This window comes from Trachurus japonicus, chromosome 8 (genome assembly GCF_045865225.1).
Source record: "Trachurus japonicus isolate A0001 chromosome 8, Traja_1.0".
Taxonomy (NCBI): Eukaryota; Metazoa; Chordata; class Actinopteri; order Carangiformes; family Carangidae; genus Trachurus; species Trachurus japonicus.
In genome coordinates this window covers 16898500-16922177 of record NC_140914.1, presented here as the reverse complement: position 1 = coordinate 16922177, position 23678 = coordinate 16898500, and the positions used below count along the sequence as shown (strand labels likewise).

General features: G+C 41.2%; 1 protein-coding gene across 1 annotated transcript; it reads left to right on the top strand.

The window, feature by feature from the left end:
* The first annotated feature begins 851 nt into the window (after positions 1 to 851).
* On the top strand, positions 852 to 23562 carry LOC146982977 (kelch-like protein 24). Its single transcript, XM_085784285.1, has 11 exons — positions 852 to 1152; positions 3404 to 3538; positions 4279 to 4470; positions 7619 to 7762; positions 9269 to 9455; positions 11420 to 11566; positions 13144 to 13272; positions 17850 to 18026; positions 19026 to 19172; positions 21518 to 21683; positions 22697 to 23562. The coding sequence occupies exons 1-11, from the start codon at positions 898 to 900 to the stop codon at positions 22848 to 22850; spliced, it is 1833 nt and encodes a 610-aa protein (XP_085640411.1). The 5' UTR covers positions 852 to 897; the 3' UTR covers positions 22851 to 23562.
* Positions 23563 to 23678: the final 116 nt, after the last annotated feature.

Here is a 23678-nt window from a genome sequence, read left to right as displayed (position 1 = left end):
GAAAGAAAGGGGGTTGATCAATTTACCCCACTCCTATAGTCACAAGACCACTTTTTTTGAACATGCTATATTTTAAAAACAGTTATATTTACACTCATTCTGTTAATTTGTAGGGATGCAAAACATCCTGAAATATAGCCTATGCAGATGTGTTAGTTAGCAACAAAACTATAATTGTCTTGATGTAGTGATCCTGAATACAAAAAGTGGCTCAACTTACCCCACTGTCCCCTATTGCATATTTCTTATGTGATCATGTTGTTGCTGTTTACTTTGCACGACGAAGCAGAGATGCAAAGGGGGGTGAACTATCTCGACTTGTGCAGCGGAGGTGGGCGGGGCTTCGGGTGGCTGCTGCCGCTCTTCACCGCAGCAGCCTGACAGACACTCCTCCACCGTGTGTGTGTGTGTATCGAGAAGTGAGTCCGTTTTGCACCGTAGTGGTGGTCACGAACATGTCTAACAGGTAATGTGTATCGCTGTTAACATCTGTCTGTCTGTGCTCTCTCTGGGCGTCTCAAAAACGACTCTCTCTCTCTCTCTAGTAGTCTGACTTGGTTGGTTGGGGGGAAAAAAATCAGCTCGTCCTCTCCGCCGAGCAGAGCCGAGCCGAGCCGAGCCGCGCTAAGCCTCATTAGTGAGCTAATAGACAATCTCAGAGCGCCTCTCTCTCTTGTTGCTTCTCCCGCTACTTTGTTACTGATGAAATCGCTACATTACTGTTACTTTACTGACAGTTATGTTGCATGGCCGCCGGCTATGCGCGCTGCTGCTGCTGCTGCCCTGTGCCTGTGTGTGTGTCTCTCACTCTCTCTCTGTGTGTGTTTGTGTGACTCTCAGGTTTAGGTTTGCCTAGCAGAGTGAGAGAGAGAGAGAAAGAGAAAGAGAGAGTGAGACATGGCTGAAGCCGTCGCCGCCTTAAACGCCACTTGGACGTCTCCCACTCACCTCCCCGCTATGAACGTCACCTTGTCGTTCCCGTGGCAGCAGGAGGACTACCTGTTCGTGGAGACCAGGCACCCCGGCACCGTGCTGCAGGGCCTGAACAGCCTGCGGCTCAACAACGCCTTCTGCGATGTGACTCTGTGCTGCGGAGGACAGGAGTTCCCCTGCCATCGCATTGTGCTGGCCTCCTTCAGCTCCTACTTCCAGGTAAAAACTTGCCCTTTCCTTTCCTTTCCTTTCCTTTCCTTTCCTTTCCTTTCCTTTCCAGCCCTGTGATGTTTATCTGCTAACTAACTAACAGTGCTTTACAGGGGGTGATAAATCTCTCTTTTTTTTTTATAATGCTGATTTGATTAGTCCTGATGAAGGCCTGTTTGCTTGATTTGATTTGATTTGATTTTGATTTTGATTTGTCTCAAACAAGCACATCAAAAGACAAACAATCTATGTAACAAGAAACAAAACAATAATGATACTGTGCAAGTTTGAGAAGGGGCTGAAGGAAGCAAAGCTTATCAAGTTCACCCCCCCCTTACATTGTGATTCATGTCATACAGTAGGCTACATCTGTAGTTCCATACAATTCAGAAGATTAAAAACATATTGCTTTAATATGAAATAAGACCATGATTATAAATAAAAAGAGTAAAATTAGCTGTCAAGTTCTTTATAGCTGTCCAGGAGTGTATGTTTGTACTTACTTTTGAATTGTTTTAAATTATTGCACATTTTTATATCCTCATCTAGTCTATTCCACATTTTAACACCACAAAAATAGATGCTAAAACTTTTCAGGGTAGAATGGATGGTAGATTGTTTAAAGTTACAGTTCCCTTTTTAAAGCAGAAGTAAGCGATATTTTTGTGTTAATATAAGTCTTAAATAGTTCTATCTTCCGACAGCAATCACTTACATAGAGTGTTTGGTCTGAAACACAGGTCTGTCAGTCACTCTGCTCTGCTCTGAGCCGAGGAGAAAACTTTTCTTGTATCCTACAAGTTTTATCCAATGAGGAGAGAGAACGGCATAAAGGGGCAGTCCTCTCTGTGTGTGCAGCCAAGGGATGCGCCTGAACGTGGTGACGTAGGGACGAGGGCCAATAGATCCATGACGAGGGCGGGGGCTGCTAACTCCATCGGCTGACAAGAAGTTATGGTGCGTTCAAGGCAACCCGTAACTCGTGTTTTTCCGACCTGTGAAGTCGTACCAGTTCGATCTCGTACGAGTTCACGGGTCAGAAGTTACGAGTGGCCGTTATAGTGACTTTCACAGGTAAAACAGGTCGGAAAAACATGAGTTGCGGGTTGCCTGGAACGCTACAAAGTCGTGACTTGAAGCTGTAATTTACGGTTTCAAAAGCCTGCCTGGAACGCAGCATTAGCCAAAACGACCGGATTGCTTACTTCTGCTTTAAATCAATTTTTCAAAGGTCTTAAAAATGTTAACACTTGGTAAGTGGGATTTTATGGTTGTAATTAGTCTCAAATCTCAAAATAATTGGTAACATTTCAACATAGAGAAGTTAGTGGCGGCTGTCAACGCTAAATTTCTCACCGCCTCCAGCTCCGAGTCAGTGTTTTTTTTTTTTTTCTGGACTTTTTATGCATTTATTTTGAAAGGACAGCTGGAAAGAGACACAATCCAATGTTCATGTAGCAGTCACTTTACCTTGGAAGTGGGTAAAATTGACCCTAACCCTGTGTAATTGATGTGGTGTTTTTTTTTTTTTTTTTCTGCATTTGTGTTTATTGTGAAGTCGGTCTTAAATTTAATTTCAAGTGGCTTTAAAAAAGTCTTAAAAAGTCTTAAATTTAACTTGGCTTAAGCTGTAGGAACCCTGAACTAACTAACAGTGCTTTACAGGGGGTGATAAATATCTTTTTTTTTTTGCCTCAGTTCCCGCTACCACCTTTTTTTTAATATTGTTCTATTTTTTTTATATTGTGTGTGTGTGTATATATATATTGTTTTATATTGTATATGGTTTTATATTGTTTTAACTTGTTCTTGATAGCAATGGGACATATGTTTAAAACTTTAACTGGTATACAGCTTAAACTTAGAAAAAAAGATATAATTCTCCTATATGATGTGAAAAGCCTTAAGTGCAAGGAAAAATGTTTGTTGAATCTTTTAATTTTATATGGGAAATACTACATTCACAAATGTAAATGGTCTTCCTCACAAAGACCAAGGATTCAAGAATTTAAAATAGAAATCCGCCACTACATTCAAACACTACATGGTATGGAAGACAGAAAAGCTATCAAAGCATTAGACATTTGCAAATCTTTAAAAACCTTTGTATGATTATTTGAAACGATAACCCCTATTTTTAAATTCAATAGTGTATTTTGTTTGGGTATTGGTTATGGTTTTGTTCTTTTGATTTGTTTGGTGTGTATAAAAAATAGAATAAAAAAAAACTTAACGGTGCTTTACTGTGTCTCCACCTCAGGCCATGTTTTCCACTGACCTGATCGAGTCCAAACAGGACCGGGTTGCCATCAATGGAGTTGAACCCCAGATGATTGGCATGCTGGTGAGCTACGCCTACACATCAGAGGTCTACATCTCAAAAGCAAACGTACAGGTAAAAGAATCCCCTCTCACACATTTCCCCCTTACTCTCCTTCTTTAAAGGGATAGTAGCATTTTTTTTAAAGTGGGGTTGTATGATCTACAAATAGCCCCCAAGTACTTTAATTGCAGTAGCAGACTCTCTACACTCTTCCCGTTAGCAACCCCAGCCCATAGCCCTGCCCGGAGATTTACAACATACATTGTTGTGAATGGACCCAAAGAAACGGCCTATTTTCACGGCCTAAAAGAGGTTTTACCTGGAAAAAAAAACACAGTTCCATTGTTCGCTATAATATAATTTTTTCCAGCCCCTCAAAGTGCAGGAAAAACACAGTTTTTATTTGGACCTAACCAACTCGCGTATTCCTCCGCCCAGGGTTAGCGCCCGCCGATCAGCAGTTGGTTAGGTCCAAATAAAAACTGTGTTTTTTCCTGCACTTTGAGGGGCTGGAAAAAAAGCGAACAATGGAACTGTGTATTTTTCTTTTTTTCAGGTAAAACCTCTTTTAGGCCACGAAAATAGGCCGTTCCTTTGGGTCCATTCACAACAATGTATGTTGTAAATCTCTGGGCAGGGCTATTATGGGCTGGCGTTGCTAACGGGAGGAGTGCAGAGAGTCTTCTACTGCAATTAAAGTACTTAAGGGCTATTTGGAGATCATACAACCCTACTTTAAAAAAATGCTACTATCCCTTTAAAATGTCATGTTTGCTGCTGAACACACACTCGCTGCATTTGTCCGAACCCAGGCCCTGCTGGCAGCAGCCAACCTGCTGGACGTGATGGCCGTCAGAGAGGCCTGCTGTCGTTTCATGGAGCGTCAGATGGACGAGATGAACTGCGTGGGGATCCACTGCTTCGCCGAGGCCCATTCGTGCAAGGTGCTGGAGAAACGCAGCATGGACTACATCCTGGAGAACTTCAACAGAGTTTTCCAGCAGGTGAGACTCCATGTAGACCGACATGTTTCAGCAGAATCCAATTGACCTATGGCTAAGCCACGCCCCCAAACGCGATTAGCCAATCACAGTGCGCATAGCTAGCCCATACACTCGGACATTCTCTGCTTCCACGTCCATTGAAATGCATTGCAGTTAGTCAGTTTTCATTCGTTTTTATATGTTTTTTCTTGACATTTTAAGTTTAAAATGGTCAAACGGTGTGCATGGGGTACATGCAACTCCGACACTAGGTATCCCGAGAGGCTGGGCGACGGGGTGGATTTTTTTGACCTTTTCCTAAGCCACATCTCAACCGAGAGAAGTGTCTGCTCTGGATAAAGTTATGCACTAGACCACTAAACAGCAACTAAACGTGGATAAACTTAACAAGGATGTCTACATCTGTTCTAAGTTAAGTCAACAACATATTTGAGGCAACATATAGTCAGAGATGTTTAGATGTTAGCCAGTATCACAACTAAGCATAAAGCCCGCTAGCTTAATGCCAACGTATAACGTAAAACTCCATAGACAGGCTAACAGAAGTTAGCCCGTCGCTATCGGCGTTTCGCGGCAACTGACAGCCATAGCAGTAAAGCTAAGTGAAGTTTTGGTGACTTCCAGATGATATTTAATCTTTCTGTCTCCAAAAATCATCAATTGCCTCCTGTGAAATGTCTCCTACTGTGACAGCTGTTGCCATAGCAACTGTCACCGAATGTTGACTGTTTGTCCGAGTGAGTGGAGGGGGCGGGGCTTAGCCAGAGGTCAATTGCAACAACGTCAGATACACTCCCAACAACAGGCTACACATGGATTTACACCATTTCCCGCAATGACCTGAGGGTTTTTCACACGGTGTGTTTAGTGAATTTAAAGCAACACTTTGTAGGATTTGCGGTAGCTACCTACTCTGGTTGAGAAGATGAACTGTCTGCTACTGTGTTTTTCCCAGAGAAGCACAGTAGCCTATGTGAATTTGTTGCCAGTGCCGCTGCCGGTGCTGGTACTGAGGCCTGTACTGAGAAGGAGGTTCAACATGGCCAGGCTTTGTGTTCATCTTCCAGCTCAACAAAACCTCAAGTCCTGGCCCGGGTTAACACGGTGCTACGAAGCTGGTTATCAACTTGGTTTGTTAAGTCCGGCTCTCAGCTTTATGGTCTGTGCGCGTTCACATCAAAGGAGGCGTTTGGCGTCATATGATTCAACTTCCGCACGATATTGATCCACACCGGGCTGATTTCAGCCCAGAGGAGTGCAATTGTTTTAATGGAGAGAGTATGAGCGATATAAAAAAAAAAGCACGATCGCAGCCTGAAGCAACAGTGTTGCTGCAAATACGACAAGAGAGGAGGCTGCTTTTCATTTTTCTGACAGCTCTTGTGCTAGGGGAGAGCCGGGTCGATTGATACACAGCGATTTCCTCGAAAACCACACAAGCTTGAGCCGTCAGATTTTGTCACTATGTTCAGCACTCAACACCGACCAATCCTGGGAAAGTTTGTGAAATTACGTCACGCCATTCAAAAGTTATTAGCGCGAACCTGTTTTTTACTACGGAAAGTAAAATGTTAGGTGCGGTAGTTTTTTTGTGATCAAAAGTTGTATTGTGTGTTTCATGCAATAATAATATGACCTAACAACAGATGAATTCGTACATAAACAGGTCCTAAACTATGCAATGTCATAGTTTTGAAGTTTAGAGGCAAAACAGGTTTTATTGTCAGTAGTCGCAGCAGGGACGATTGATACAGCTGTTTCAACTGTCCCTCACGCCACCGTGCGTAGTGATTGTGGTCACATAGCGCGATCAATATCTGTATATAAATCACCAAATTAATAGCCTAACTGTTTTGCAATGAACAACAACCGATTTGAATGAACAACATGTATTTTTAATAAACACCACATATTTTTAATGTTCGTGTTTATGACGTGAATCAACAGATATTCAGCAAAGTGAGGGGAAAATGCCGAGGGTAAAATGACACTATGTTCAACTGTGTATCATAAACATGACTTAGGACAGGGAAATAAGTAAATGAAATGAAAATGCAGTTGTCCAACAACTCGTACAAAAGAAGAAAGGCGAGTTTAATCGAAATGCGGATCCTGACAATTACGCACGGGACAAAAATATTTATTTGACCTATTTATATTGTGAGAAATTATGTGACATTTTGGCAATAACTAGTACACTAGTATGTTGTCTGATATGCTGCATAAAAACGACAGTAATGTCAGTAGTTTCTGTTTAAAACGCTGTTTCAACCGTCCCTCCTCTGTGTCTCAAACGACCCGCATAGGTGGGGCATTTGAGACAAATGTCAACTTACGTTCAAAGTTATAAAACAGCGCGATCATCCAACATATGTGTTAAATTACACTTGTAACTAAGAGAATACACATGTGAGTTGTTGATCACATGATAAAAATGTTTGTGTACATAACGTCATCTTTGAAAAAGACGTTTAAATGAAAAGTGTATCAATCGACCCGGCGCTCCCCTACTTTTAAATATGAAGCTTTATCCATTTAAACTAAATAAACTAGAGCATCATCAACTGTCATTTTAAATTGTGTTTTATATTGTTATATATTTCACTGATTCACGCAATTATAACGCGAGTGTGTGTTTTATTGGAAGCGAGGCTGGATAGGCTACAGTGAGGTTTTTTTTAGGTGCTGTAGCTACAAGCAAATCTCATAAACAAAGACCTTTTTTAAATGTGAAAACAGCGGAGACTTATTCAAGATTTGCGTTTGGGCAACACTGAAATATAACAGGCGAAACATCGGAATTAATTTATTACAATTTCCTAGAACAGACACATTTTTATGTCACAAATCTTGGTCAGGTCCTCGCTCGTTGTGATGGACCAGAGGAGCTGCTGGCTGTATGAATGGTGAAGTCAGTCAGACGTATTGATCTGACCAGGGTAACTAAACCTGACAAGTGTTGTGAGTTTCATGTGTGACAGGGGTTTAACAGAGATAATCTACCTGCCTGTCAGCACTTGAACCAAGGCCTATGAGTGATTAACTTCTGTGTGTGTGTGTGTGTGTGTGTAGGAAGCAGGCTGAGCTTTAAGTTGTCACTTGGCCAATATTAAATTTATCTCACTCTAATGCTTCCCCCCCTTTGCAGGAGGAGTTCCTGTCTCTGTGTGTGGACAAACTGACAGAGATCATTGCCAACGACCAACTCAACGTGCCCAAAGAGGAGATGGTGTTCGAAGCTGCCATGCTGTGGCTGAATAAATGCCCCACTCGCAAACAAAGCTTTGAAAAGGTCAGACTAACACAAGGCTTTTAACGCAAGCTCAGATGTTACAGGTGTACTCACCATAAGTCAGAGATACTGTACGTTATGAAAACACACACACACACAGTTCCCATCTCGGCTTGTTTTTAGTTTAGTATGTTTATTTCGGTCTCATAAAAACAAATACAATAGACAAATATAAAGGTATAAATACAAAACAAAACAAATCAGAACAAAAACACAACAAGCAAAACAATTAACTTTGACTGAAAAGGTGTAGGCTGAAGCATCAGCTTATTTTGCCTTTACCCTTCTTAAATTAACATTTTCCGTTCACTCAATTTAAACATTTTTTTACAGAGCAACAACAAAAAGAAAAAAACCCTGCATATTCTACATACAGCAGTTTATAAGCACACTGGTATTTATAAATCAGTTTTATATTTATTAATAATATTATTTTTAAATAACTTTTTGAATCTATTAAGTGTGTTGCACAGTTTGATTTCTAATTCTAGATTATTCCATTGATTGACTCCTGTAATTGATATACATCTTTGTTTCACATTTGTTCGTACTTTTGCTTTTGTATACACATGAGTCCCTCTTAGTTCATATCTACTGGTTCGGGTTTTGTTTAGCTGTATCAGGAAAAATTAGAAAAAAAAATATGATAGATTAGTTTTTATCTATTAATCTCTATATTGCGATGACTCGGATTGTGGGAATGTTATTGCACTTTTACTCAGGGGGCCTCAGCCCAGACCTATGGATGCTGTTTAGCAGTGGTACAGTGGCACAGACTAAGATGAGCTGTCTAATAGGGGTGGGAGAAAAAAATCGATTCACATAAATGTTGCGATATCTTTTTTTGACGATTTTTAAATCGATTTTTTTTTTTTCAAAAATGTTTTTTTTTTTTTTGAATTTTTAAAAAATATTGTGCAATGTGCATTTGTTCGCCTTTTTTACATACAGATAGTACAGGTTTTGAAAAGGGTTTAAGTTCAAATTAACTGCAGATCTGAATTACAAGAAGGACTTGTTTACTTCACGCTGGAAGAAATGGATAGACTATATAACACCACGCAGGCCGGACTTTGAGATAAATAGGCTGTATATGTAACAGTAACCATACCTCACTCCCTAAATGTTCATGTTTTAGTTTTGTTTTCTGTGTTCTTTTATTACTAGAAAAAGGACATTTATGCTGATTTTGTGACTAATATTTGAAATGGAAGTACATGTCATATTTGTGGTGTAAAAAAAGAAAGAAAAGGGTTTAAGTTCACTTTATAATGGAGTATGTTAATTTATAGGCTCCTACAGTATTTATGTGCAGATAAATGTTAAAAATCGAAAAAAAAAACCTAAAAATCGAGAGAATCGGCAATATCGTAGAATCGCAATTTAAATTGACTCGCCATCCAAAAAATCGTAGAAGAATCGAATCGGGAGAAAAGCGTATCGTCCCATCCCTACTGTCTAAGTACCGGTAATTCAGACTCGTCTCTTTACGTTTGTTTCTCCCAGGTCCTGGAGCACATCCGCCTGCCTCTGATCAGCCCGTACTACCTCCACGACGTCATCGAGGCTCAGGACGTGGTGAGTGAGAACCAGGCCTGCCAGCGGCTCATCTCCGAGGCCAAGGACTACCTGCTGCTGAAGGACCGCCGCGGAGAGCTGTACTGCTCCAGGGCCAGGCCGCGCAGGTCCACAGGTAAACACACTCACACACGACCAATGGAGAGCCAATGCAACATTTCAGCATTTTAACTACAGACAGAGGCTGGGCTGCTGTCCACTCTTTCATTTTAGTGTTTTTTTCTTTTCTTTTTGTCTCTTTTGTCACACTTGTCCACACTCAGGGACTGTTTTGTATACAGCACTTAGACTTTTATTAGCACTCATTTACAATAATTTGGCAGGTTTTAAGGCCCTTTCACACCGCGGACGTAACGAATAAACGACACGAAATTGCGAAATATTCGCGGCCAAATATTTCGCATCAAAACCATTCACACCGGCGGCGACACGAATATGCGACAGATGTGACGATTAGATTCCAAAGTTTCGCTTTGCGGCGGCTGGTTCTTCGCCTCCACGTCCTGTCTTCAATCTGTTAATTATCCCTCACGTATTCACTACGTTATGCCGCTGTTGTCTTGTTACCAACTTCACTCAACACAGCAGCTCACTGTCTGATCACTGATCAATATCTGATCACTGATTAATATCTGATCACTGTCCTGACAGTATGAACACACTCTATTGCTATTTCTCCTCCTCCTCTCCTCTTTCCACTTACCCCCCCCTCCCCCCCCCCCCTCCTCCTCTCTCCTCCTTCTCCTCTCCTCTCCTCTCCGAGACACAGGTTATTTACATTGTTTACATTAGCGGCCAAGCACGTGCCCATGCGCCCCCGCGTGCGTGCGTATGTGTATGTGTGTGTATGTGTGCGTCTCTGTGTGAGTACGTGCCCAGAGAGACGGCAGGTGGAGAGGCTGACTGGCAGAGATGAGAGCAAAGACGGTGAAACTTTTTTCCTGTGTGTTTTTCCTCTCGTCTGTTATGGGAAACAGCTGTGTGTGTTCTGACGTGGGGGCTGTGACGTACCTCCTTTTCACGCCACATGATTGGTTGATGCGTTTATTCGCCGGGCGAAAGCTCGGAAAAATCGACCTCACGGCGAAAAAAAATTATGTCGCATTTTCGCCACGACACATTCGCGGTCGGTGTGAACGGACTCGTGATGAAAACCGGGGTTCGAAAAAAAATATTGATGCGCGAATTATTCGCACGAAAAATACGTCTCCGGTGTGAAAGGGCCTTTAGACAGATCACACACCCAGTTTCTTAACCCTCCTGTTGTCTTCTGGGTCAAATTGACCCAATCTGTTCCCTTCCTTCCTTCCTTCCTTCCTTCCAGCTTTCCTTCCCTTCATCCTCACTTATTCTTCCTTCCTCTTTTGATCCAATTGACCCTCCATCTTTCTTTCCTTCCTTTTCCCTTCCTTCTTTTCTCCCTTCTTCCTTCCTGCTTCCTTCCTTGAATGAATCTATTCCCTCCCTCCATCTTTCTGTCCTTCTTTTTTCCCTTCCTTCTTTCCACAATCCTTTTTCCCTCCCTCCCTCCCTCCTTTCCTTCCTTCTTCCTTCCTTTTTGACCCAATATGTTCCCTCCCTCCATCTATCTTTCCCTCCTTTTCCCCTTCCTTCTTTCTTCCCGTCTTTCCCTTCGTCCTTCCTGCCTTCCTTCCTTCCCTCCCTCCTTCCTTCGTTCCTTCGTTCCTTCCTTGACCCAGGTGGACAACAGGAGGGTTAACCTCTTACAGTCTAGGTGTGTCATTGGTTAATTGATCATCATTTAATATAATTTCTTTAATGTCAGTATTTTTTTATTTTATTTCACATTTACATAATATTTATGATATAAAGTCATACAGCCCTTGGATTCTGGTCTCATTAGCATTTTTTTGTTGTTGACATTTTATAGAAGAAACAATTCAATCAATTGATGGACAAAAGAGTCGGCAGTTTGAGTCGATAACGAAAGCAAATCGTTGAGTCTTCCACGCCGCTACATTGCATCCTACAAGTACAGGTCGAATGCCTCGGTTCACTCCATAATATCTGTTCCCCCTCTCCCTCTCCCTCTCCCTCCCTCTGTTGCCACGGCAACAGGGACAGCCGAAGTGATAGTGACGGTCGGCGGGGAGGACGACAAAGTGGTGCTGCGCAGCGTGGAGGGCTTCGACCCCGTGACGAACCAGTGGAAGAACATGGCCTGCCTGCCCTTCGCCGTGAGCAAACACGGGCTGGTGGTGTCGGGTGAGGATTCATCTCCACTTCTTTGATTTGATTTGATTTGATTTTTATTTGTCTCAAACAAGCACATCAAAAGACAAAACAATCTATGTAACAAGAAACAAAACAATAATAATGATACTGTGCAAGTTTGAGAAGGGGCTGAAGGAAGCAAAGCTTATCAAGTTCAGCCCCCCCCTTACATTGTGATTCATGTCATACAGTACATCTGTAGTTCCATACAATTCAGAAGATTAAAAACATATTGCTTTGATATGAAATAAGACCATGATTATAAATAAAAAGAGTAAAATTGTGACCCGATCCATCAAAATGAGTCACAGTGACCCAAATTTCAAAGTTGAGATTTTGGTATCAATGGAAAGATTAGAAAATAAGCTTTAAAATGATACCCTAGTCAAAGTCATACATTTGATGGTTTTCGAGATGTGGCCATTTTAATTACGATCTCCTACTCTCTTATTCCGTTCTAAAACCTGAGAAAATAGCAGTTTTGCCAGTGACTCTGGCATCTGTTCCTGTACCACGTGATTACACACACCCTATACGGTCCCTTGTTGTCATAGAGGCACCATTCAATGACCCTCGGAAAGCAGGGAATCTCACAATTCAGATGCTTTTTACAGCTCGTCTCTATCATAAACGGTTCAGAAGTTGTCATGTTTTGTTGACATTTTGTAAAACATGTGCAAGCGTGTACGTTCAGTTTAGCATCGTGGCTACGTTCTGTTAGTATCGATGCTACTCGGTTTAGCATCTGTTTCTTACCCGTCCCTGCTCGTCATAGAGGCACCATTCAATGACCGTCGGAAAGCGGAGAATCCCGCGATTCAGATGCAGTTTACAGCTCGTCTCTATCATGAACGGTTCAGGAGATATTTCATGTTTTGCACCGAAGCAACACTCATTTTCAGAGGGTTTAAGTTGCAAGTCAACTTTAATCATCATTTTCGTGCCTTTTCTCAATTATCTGGACTGTGAAACTTTGGGAGATTGTTTTTGAATGTCATTGCTTTGAAATTAGGGTAAAAACATTTTTTTGATTTTCTATGGGTTTTCCACGTTATCAGCTGATTATCTAAAAATAGAACGTTGCGACTTCCGACTCATTTTGATAGAACGGGTCACAATTAGCTGTCAAGTTCTTTATAGCTGTCCAAGAGTGTATGTTTGTACTTACTTTTAAAGTGTTTTAAGTTATTGCACATTTTTATATCCTCATCTAGTCTATTCCACATTTTAACACCACAAAAAGAGATCGCTAAAACTTTTCAGGGTAGAATGGATGGTAGATTGTTTAAAGTTACAGTTCCCTCTTAAATCATATATGCTTTCTCTGACCATAAACATTTTTTGGATGTTTATTGGTAGCAACCTATTCCAGGCTTTTAACAAAATCTGACCTGTTTTGAATTTGACTATAGGTCCTCAAATCTTAAAATACCCGATTTTAAAAACAACGGATCTGTATGATCAAGGTACCCAGCATGATGAACCATCCTTATGACTCTTTTTTTGTAAAATGCACATCTTCTCCTCCTCCTCTTTCTCTTTCTTTCTCTCTCTCTGTCTCTCTGTAGACTCCACCCTGTATTTAGCAGGAGGGGAGTTTCCCGACGGCTCGGCCAGCAGGGAGATGTGGCGCTATGACCCCTGCTTCGACTCCTGGATGGAGATGGCCCCCATGAACGTGGCTCGATCTGAATTGGGTAAGATGTTTTTGACATTCAGCAAAGCACAATACACAATGCGATACAGTTACTCAGCTGGCATGACAAGTAGGGATGTCACGATAATAGATTTTTTTGGTACGATTATTGTCAGAGAAATAATCACGGTAGTACGATTATCACCATTATTATGCATTAAGTAATTTCACAACACTATTAATGTGTAAAATCAAATATAGTTAAAATATACATTACTAATTATAAAATATTTTAAATATCTATTAATATATATATAACCAATTATTAATCCGCCAGGTAAAGTGTTTGAAATGTTCAAGTCATTAATTGTCATCGATACCAAATGTTTAAGTTAATTTAAATCTTTTTTTTAAATTACAAATGACACTCTAGCATTTAAATTCCTACCAATTCAATGCTACGTTAGATAAATGGACCAGTATCTGTGCATTTACCTTTATTTTGGAGCACATCTGCTGACACGGCTCAGACATAATCTTTTTTTGGAAAGTGACGGTATTTAGGAATCTTTACGATCAATTAATTGTGGCGTTTAATACCGCGATTAATTGTGAAAACAAGTAATTGTGACATCCCTAATGACAAGCTCTTCTTTGTAATTTTACTGTTGAATTCCTCATTTCTAGTTGCAAATGTTTGTAGTCTTTGACCCCCACTGACAGTAGTTGCGTTTCCATCCACCTTTTTTTATTCGCATTTTCAAAAATTGCGAATAAGTACTTGAATGGAAACGCCAGAAATTCGAAAAAAGGCAATCAATGCGCATAAAAGTTTTTACGCTTTGGGGGAGTGGATTTAAATGAAAATGCGACTTTTTATTATGGAAACAGATTATGCGAATGGAGCCAGAGTTTGTGGGTGAAGCTGCTGGACTTCACCCAGCGACGTTCAAACACATGGAGAACGACGCCCCGGTGTCCCAGCTCTCGTCTCTGCACCGCAACACAAACGCGCTCCGTAACCCATAATCTTTTGTTTATGACGGTTAAGACTACACAATCACACGCCGTAACATCGTTATGTAACGTTATCCACCGCTCCATTTATTGATTTTTCGCCGGCTTTGTTGTCAACGGATGCACATGGGCGAGAGGAGCAGCGGAAAAGCGAGCGGACTGTCACAGTGTGTAAATATCTCATGTTACAACATGAAAAGCTGCGGCTTATATTCAAGTGCGGCCTATATATGTACAGTATTTTCTTTTAAAATGTAGCTGGTGCGGCTTATACAGTTGCGTCTATGGTCCGGAAAGTACGTAAATTGTCCATGATGTTGAGTGTCAGCTGAGTGTCAACTGTTGTCATGATACATTCACGCTCTCTTATGACGTAATCTCACGGCGCACTCCTCCTCTCCCAATATTCGCAAAACAATAACGAATGGAAACGGGCATAAATTCGCTTTGCTTTTTGCGCATTTTCACAAAATTTCACGCTTTTAAATTCGATACGACTTGGATGGAAACCCAGCTACTGACACAGGTGATATTGCCTAAAGGTTTTGCTGTTGCTTCAAAACCAGCGGATTAACAGCTGCTGATTCACTCGTCCGTTAGTTCAAACTATTCGGTCTTGTTTTTGCTTCTATCACTACTTCAGCTCTCCTGAAGTTATTTAGTGTGCTAACCAGCGAACCCTGTACCTGTGGTTTAATCAGAGGATGGAGAAGTCGCCCTGGTCACAGAAGGCTTTGTCTCGTAGACACAATCATGGCTGACGCTCAGCAAGCAACCAGCATCGTAGTTCCCGTCAAGAAACCATTTTAAGCAGCAGAGAAAACTTAGACCGGCCCCTTTTTTTCTTTTAACCCTCCTGTTGTCTATCTGTTCCCTTCCTTCCTTACTTTCTTCCTTCCAGCCTTCCTTCCCTTCGTCCTCACTTCTTCTTCCTTCCTCTTTTGATCCAACTGACCCTCCATCTTTCTTTCCTTCCTTCTTTCCTCCCTTCTATCCCTTTGTCCTTCCTTTCGTCCTTCCTTCCCTTCGTCCTCACTTCTTCTTCCTTCCTCTTTTGATCCAATTGACCCTCCATCTTTCCCTCCTTCCTTCTTTCCTCCCTTCTATCCCTTTTTCCTTCCTTCCTTCTTTCCCTTCGTCCTTACTTCTTCTTCCTTCCTCTTTTGATCCAATTGACCCTCCATCTTTCTTTCCTTCCTTCTTTCCTCCCTTCTATCCCTTTGTCCTTCCTTTCTTCCTTCCTTCCCTTCGTCCTTACTTCTTCTTCCTTCCTCTTTTGATCCAATTGACCCTCCATCTTTCTTTCCTTCCTTTTCCCTTCCTTCTTTTCTCCCTTCTTCCTTCCTGCTTCCTTCCTTGAATGGATCTATTCCCTCCCTCCATCTTTCTGTCCTTCTTTCCACAATCCTTTTTCCCTCCCTCCCTCCCTTCCTTCCTTCTTCCTTCCTTTTTGACCCAATATGTTCCCTCCCTCCATCTATCTTTCCCTCCTTTTCCCCTTCCTTCTTTCTTCCCGTCTTTCCCTTCGTCCTTCCTGCCTTCCTTCCTTCCCTCCCTCCTTCCTTCTTTCCTTCCTTCCTTCCTTCCTTCCTTGACCCAGGTGGACAACAGGAGGGTTAAAAACAATTTATCTCCTTTTTTTTTTACATTTTTTTTTTTTTTATCTAGTCTGAATCATCTGAAGGCAATTTCAAATAGTGGTGATTCATTTTTCTATAACCTTGTTTCATCTATTTCACACGTCCTTGAAGTGTTTAGTGTGTGTTATCCTGCCACACACTGAAGGGAAAGAAAACACGTAGCCAACTCCAGCTCCCTCTGAATGGCCTCTTCCCCTCCAAATACTAATGAGGGCCTGGACATCTTTGTCAGGCCAACGAGCCCTCTCTCCGTTATTATTCATTGTTTAAAGCACTCGTTGTCCTGGCTGATACAGATTCAGTAGAAATCGTTGTTTGTTTTTTGTTTTGTCGTGATGCGGCGTCCCAACTCCTTGACTAATCCGGATCAGGAGCGCTGTCAACGAACTCTTAAGGTTCCTGGAACATTTATGTGAGTGGTGCCAGCCAGGGGGCTTGTTGTGCCCAAACTGGGCAACAAAACCAGAAGCAGAGCTGAAGACGACGGCTATTGGCTAAAGGCAATGCCGTGTTTTAATAGCAGGGTTCTTACGGATCCTTAAAAAGTCTTAAAAGGCATTGGATTTAGGGGTGGGCGATATGGCAAAAATATCATATCACAATTTTTTAAAAATGAAGTCACGATTTCGATTTCATCACGATCTTAAATCGAAAAAAGGAAAAATAGACAATTTAGGCCGAAGAACCTTTCTGAATAGATTTTAATCTAAATAGTTGCAGTTTTGCCAACATGTGCAAACAACGTAAACATAGTGAAAGGTAAACAACAACACTCTGATAAAGTGCACTCTTGCAACATAAAAGGTAGCTTTCAATAAACATGAAAGTAAAATATTAATGAAGACATTACTGTTTGTTTTATTCAACACAGTCATTTTAACAGGATTTTAGTGTATCAAAACACTAAATAGCTGATTGAAAAGGGTCAAATAAAGTAACTGTTGTTATCTCTTTTAGTAAACTTTGCAAATGTCCTTTGTTTGCGCTTTGCAGCATAGAACTGCAGTTTATAGAATGTGCCCCAGACGATCCTACGATCTCTGCACTCTGGCAGATCGTCTACACGCTCTAATCCTTCACGATCTAATATTGCCATATCGCCCAGCCCTAATTGGATTCATTAATCTATAAACAAGGCCTTAATTGGCATTAAAATGTCTTAAAATGTTATAAGAACAACATAATTTCTCGTTACAGTATGGAAAATTAAGTTCAATGATTTTGTACTATTTTGGGTTATGCGCTGTGTACAATTCTTTATTTTGTTGCGATCAGAAATTTAAGTGTACTGATTAATTTCAAATGTCTGTGATCTGATCCTATTGTATTAATGCGTGTATATATATATTTTTTTATTTTATTTTATTTTAATTTTTTAAGGTAAAAGGGGTAGGGGTATATAAGCTTTGGCTTCAACCTACACCCTTTCGGTTATATAAGCTTGATATACCAAAATAAATTCATTCACATTCAAATCAATTTTTCAAACGTCTTAAAAATGTTAACACTTGGTAAGTGGGATTTTATGATTATAATTAGTCTCAAATCTCAAAATAATTGGTAACATTCTGACATAGAGAAGTTAGTGGCGGCCGTCAACGCTAAATCTCTCACCGCCACCAGCTCCCAAATCAGTTTTTTTTTCTCCCCCCAATCATTCATGTAGCAGTCACTTTACCTTGGACCACATAGGAAAGTGGGTAAAATTGTCCCTAACCCTATGTAATAGATGTGGTGACGTTTTTGTTTTGTTTTTGCATTTGTCTTTATTGTGAAGTCGGTCTTAAATTTCATTTCAAGTGGCTTTAAAAACGTCTTTAAAAGTCTTAAATTTAAGTTGGCTTAAACTGTAGGAACCCTGAATGAGTTCACGCTGTGCTGAAGGACGTTTAGAAGCTCTAAATGTGTTTGATGTTAATGGGAAGCGCTGTTTGTCTGTCTTTGGTGGCTCATTAGTGAATTTCCCTCTCTCTCCGCTCAGGCCTGGTGATGCTGGACGGGTTCGTGTATGCGGTGGGAGGGTGGGAGGGGCGGTCCCGCCTGGACTCGGTGGAGTGCTACAACCCCCACACCAACTCCTGGCAGTTCACAGAGTCCGTAAAGATGGCCGTCACAAGTCCTGCCGTGGTGGCCCTGGACGGGCTCCTCTACGTCACCGGTATGACGCAATGCAGCTTATTCTTGAGCTTGTGTTTTTTATTTATTTTTAATCAGTACACATACATTGCACACATGCAATTTGTGTAGAGCCATACATTTTTTCCTGTAACTTAATCTACTTAAAGGGATAGTAGCATTTTTTTTGTATGATCTACAAATAGCCCCTAAGTACTTTAATTGCAGTAGAAGACTCTCTGCACTCCTCCCGTTAGCAACGCCAGCCCATAATAGCCCTGCCCAGAGATTTATAACATACATTGTTGTGAATGGACCCAAAGAAACGGCCTATTTTCACGGCCTAAAAGAGGTTTTACCTGAAAAAAATTACACAGTTCCATTGTTCGCTATAATATAATTTTTTCCAGCCCTTCAAAGTGCAGGAAAAACACAGTTTTTATTTGGACCTAATCAACTCACGTATCCCTCCGCCCAGGGTTAGCGCCCGCCGATCAGCAGTTGGTTAGCTCCAAATAAAAACTGTGTTTTTCCTGCACTTTGAGGGGCTGGAAATAATTATATTATAGCGAACAATGTAACTATGTATTTTTTTTTTCAGGTAAAACCTCTTTTAGGCCACGAAAATAGGCCGTTTCTTTGGGTCCATTCACAACAATGTATGTTGTAAATCTCTGGGCAGGGCTATTATGGGCTGGCGTTGCTAACGGGAGGAGTGCAGAGAGTCTTCTACTGCAATTAAAGTACTTAGGGGCTATTTGTAGATCATACAACCCCACTTTAAAAAAATGCTACTATCCCTTTAATCTACTTAAAGGTGATACAAAAACATAAAATAGCAGGTAACACAACTTTACATACATAGACACACCACCAGAACGACATACGTACATATCCCAGGCCATGTCAGAGTCGTCTATGCCATGCTATGTAACTTAGTGTAGAACTTTGAAGCTCAGTCCAGACTAGAGAGATACACGTAACTATTTTCAATTCATCACTTTTTGTTTGTGTGTCCATTTGTCTCTCTGTGTCCTGACAGGTGGAGCGGTTTTAGAGGATGGAGACGGCACAGATCTCGCCCAGGTCTACAACCCTAAAACCTCGGTGTGGACAGAGGTCGCCCCGATGCAGATCGCTCGCTCTGGTTCAGCAGCCTGTACGCTCAAAGGAAAGATCTATGTAATAGGTATTGTTACACTTTTTTTTTAAACACCAGGGGTCTCATTTATAAAACTGTGCGTGGGATCGTTACTAAAAGTGTACGTACGCCCAAAAGCCAAGTTTTGCGTACGCCAGTAAATATTCAGACTTATAAAACCCTGCGTACGCACACCTGCAAGCAAACTTCCCTTTATAGATCACAGAGTTCTTACAAGTGTGCGCAGCTGAATCAGCTTCACGTCCCTCCCTGTACACGCCCTGTTTTAACCGTAGATGGTCAATGCAAACCACCACATGAATGTGATCTGCATGTCAATGAGCCTGACGTGCTGTTGTTCTGTCGGTGTTGTGAATCAGCTGCAGGTGTGAAAGTGGCGACGTGACGTGTTGCTGCAGCTGTTAACGGCGTCAGCGGCTCAGAGCGCACGCGGTGTTGTTTTGTTGCGCTGCCCTCTCACATGCTGGACCCGGTTCGGCACATGGTTACAACAATGACAACAGTTCTAATCTGAAATGTATTAATTATTAACCATTCATCATGGTCTCCCTCTCCCTCCTTTCTCCTCCAGCGGTACCGTGGTGCAGAATTACGCACAGGGCTCACCGCTGTATTTATGTATTTACAGTAATTAGACTGATCGATAAAACTTTGAATAATTAGCGGAATCAGTTACATTCTGAGGAATGATCAAACATGACACTTCTCTTGATAACAAGAAAACAGAATGTAACAATTGTGCGAACGATTACTGGATTTTTTTTTCCCCCCCAGGGTTTGAGATTTAATTGACTCAAGATCATATGTTCACAGTATCACAGGAACATATAGTTATTTACACCATGTATTTATCCCATGCAGCCACGCCTCCTCTCCTCCTCCTGCGCTCTGGGAGTGGACAATATGACGGAGAGATGGTGGTGATTAAATATAGAGAAGGAATTTTGATTTTAAATTTTAAGTTAGATTCTAAGAAGATGTTTCTGAAACACCAGTCCGATGCAAAATAAGGGCGCTGTTGAATTAAATCACCGTGGCAACATGGATCTAACGCATACGGGTTGAAATTAAATGTGTGACGGCCGATAATAAAAACATAATCGTTCTTCTCAATCATCATTTCCTGAGTCTGACTCCAGTTCACCACCACACCGTGTCGCCAATTCCCCTTTTCCTCCAAACCATGCGTAAGCATGGCTCAGAGTTTGCTTAGGGCTGCGCACATTCTCCCGTCAAGTTTGTTTTTTATAGATCACAACCTTGGCGTGGAAAGTCACGTACGCCACTTTCAGCCCCGTTTTGTGCGTACACAACGGTTATAAATGAGACCCCAGGGCCCTCATTTATCAACCGTGCGTACGCACAAATGTGTGCCTAATGAGTGCGTAAGAACATTTCCACGCAAAGTATGGAATTTATCAACTTGTACTTGTGCTTAGGAACGTGCGTAAATTTAAGCACAACTCTGACCATGCGTACACACAAAATCTAGTGGTAGAACAGTGAAACTACAAATAGAACCCAGTGGAGGAGTCACAGTGTTCAGCAATCTCAAACTTCACACATGTTCCCTGTTTCCTAATTTAAAAAAATTCTCAATTAGTAATTTAGCAGACATTTTGAATGATTGGTGTGACAAGCTATAAACATATGCAGGTAGATTTGTGTCTTTTTTATTCAATCAAAAAAAAAAAACACTTTTTTTCTTTGATTGAAAAAGGTTTTTTGATTGAAGTGAAGGTTTTTTTAATGAAAATATATTTTTTGATTGAAGAATAAAGACATAAATCTACCTTCATATAAAAGACAGCTTTTTTATTTCTCAGTGATCTTTCCTCTGACCCAACAGAATTAACAGCAGTTGTTACTTTCTCCTACGCAGCATTTTTTCTTTTGTTGGTCACACCTGCATTTAGTGTTCCCAACTGTATTTTTTGGTTTGATTCAACTTCTCCTACAAGTACCTCCATCTCGGTATCAGAGAAACTCCTCTTCTCCGCCCTCTTTGCCATGATTTTGGTGTGGGGGAAAAAAATCCATTCACGCATTATTAAAGGGATTGTTGCTACCATATATGGTCAATTGGAGGCGTTTCTGAATGCAAATGACCCTAACCATGGTAGTTAGGAACAGGTGGGATTTATCATCACTGATTATTTACTAGTGTGCGTACGACCGGTGTCCGCACGTTTGATAAATACGGATTTTTTTGTACTTACACACATTCTAAATTTCATTCCTACGACAGAATTTAGAACCTTTTCTACGCACCGTTGATAAATGAGGCCCCCTTTAACCTTTTCTTGATTCACAGTGCGTCACCAATCGAAACTCGTCTTGTCTGTTGTTAAACCTGTCATCCCTTCTTCCAGGCGGATGGCATGCTTCAACAGAAAACACAGATAAGGTGGAGTGTTACAATCCCAAGACGAACCAGTGGACCATGTGCGCCCCCATGAAAGAGCGGCGGTACCGGCCCGGCGCTGCTGTGGTGGATGGAAAGATCTACGTGCTGGGAGGAGAGGAAGGCTGGGACAGGTAACAGGCTCAGCCACAAGTATCCCTGACTGGATATCATGGAGTTTTTTCATTTGCGGTCTCTCTCCATCTCTGTTCGTCCTCTTTTGTACCCATTCAAACATCAGTCATTCTAGTAACTCTGTGAATGCTGACTTGACAGTTGTTCTAATAACCTTTAATTACATTAATGTCATTTGTCTATATTTATTTCCGAACAAATTTAGCACCTCCATTTCCAAGAATAACTTTTAAGTGAAAATACTGATTGTTGTCAGAGGATGAAGGGAAAGAAAGAGGCCTGGATACGAAGAGAAGAGGAAAAGCATATTTCAATATCTCTGTTTAGCTGTTGAGTTTAAAGGGATAGTAGCATTTTTTCAAGGTGGGGTTGTATGATCTACAAATAGCCCCTAAGTACTTTAATTGCAGTAGAAGACTCTCTGCACTCCTCCCGTTAGCAACGCCAGCCCATAATAGCCCTGCCCAGAGATTTACAACATACATTGTTGTGAACAGACCCAAAGAAACGGCCTATTTTCGCGGCCTAAAAGAGGTTTTACCTGGGGAAAAAAAAAAACACAGTTCCATTGTTCGCTATAATATAATTTTTTCCAGCCCTTCAAAGTGCAGGAAAAACACAGTTTTTATTTGGACCTAACCAACTGCTGATCGGCGGGCGCTAACCCTGGGCGGAGGGATACGTGAGTTGGTTAGGTCCAAATAAAAACTGTGTTTTTCCTGCACTTTGAAGGGCTGGAAAAAATTATATTATAGTGAACAATGGAACTGTGTATTTTTTTTTCAGGTAAAACCTCTTTTAGGCCGCGAAAATAGGGCGTTTCTTTGGGTCCATTCACAACAATGTATGTTGTAAATCTCTGGGCAGGGCTATTATGGGCTGGCGTTGCTAACGGGAGGAGTGCAGAGAGTCTTCTACTGCAATTAAAGTACTTAGGGGCTATTTGTAGATCATACAACCCCACTTTAAAAAAATGCTACTATCCCTTTAATGCTGATGATTTTCCACGCAGATATCACGACACTATCGAGAGGTTCTGTGAGGAAACGGACACCTGGGAGATCGTCGGGGAGATGCCCACCAGTCGCAGCTGGCTCAGCTGTGTGTCTCTCCAGCTGAGGAAGGACATGCACATGAACATCTGTCCTGGGACGCCAAATGAATAAGTGAAGCAGGACATCATGGAGGAGAGGTCTTTCCTGTTATCATCTGCACCCTGTTTCAGGGACAGTGCACTACAAAGCTCAGAGCTGTGGAGACCAGCGAGCTGACAAGTGACGCCCGGGTTTGCCACAGCACTGGGTTTTTTTGCCACTTGGCAGTGGCAAAAAGTAGTTGGGTGTTTTTGTTTTTTTTTAATTTCCTTAAATCCGTGACAACTTGTGGAATGACTCTCTCACTCACTTGGCGTTGAGACAAAAGAAACAATGACATATGATCTCAAGTAACTGCAATGGACGACTCAGTCGGCAGTCTGAACTCACTTTCTGTGTGACGTGAACATGTGCGAGTGTTGTTTTTATGTCCGAGCACCTCTAATCTGTGAAGATTTACGCAGCCAACATAGTGTATTTTTGTATCATTATAATGTTAAGTATTTATTGGGGTGTGACTAACTGTGAGAATGGCCGTGGAAAAATAAAAAAGTGAACATTTTGCTCAAAAGACATGAAATATGAATATTTTGAATGATCACCTGTGAAAAAGATGTCTATATGTGAGCAGTGTTTTTTTTAATTAAACTTTGTAAGTTTGAATGACTGTCTTTACTACCTGTAACATGTTGGGTATATTTTTGTAATGTAGTGTGCGTCATGCATTTTAGTGAATTTAAATACAGTTGGGTTCTAATAAAAATGTTCAATTCTTTACTGTGAATTATGGTGTGTGTGTGTTTTCTATTTCACAGAAGAGCCAAAATAATGTACACAGTGACCAGGAAAGATGTATAATACTTTAAAAAACTTTTTTTGCACCTACCTGTTTAGGTTGTG

What these genes read in the sequence shown, in the direction of transcription:
- LOC146982977 (XM_085784285.1), top strand. Translation starts at nt 898, where the DNA reads ATGGCTGAAGCCGTCGCCGCCTTAAACGCCACTTGGACGTCTCCCACT. An exon ending in TCTCAAAAGCAAACGTACAG is followed by an intron (nt 3,539 to 4,278) that starts GTAAAAGAATCC and finishes GTCCGAACCCAG; the next exon opens with GCCCTGCTGGCAGCAGCCAA. An exon ending in AGGAAAGATCTATGTAATAG is followed by an intron (nt 19,173 to 21,517) that starts GTATTGTTACAC and finishes CCCTTCTTCCAG; the next exon opens with GCGGATGGCATGCTTCAACA.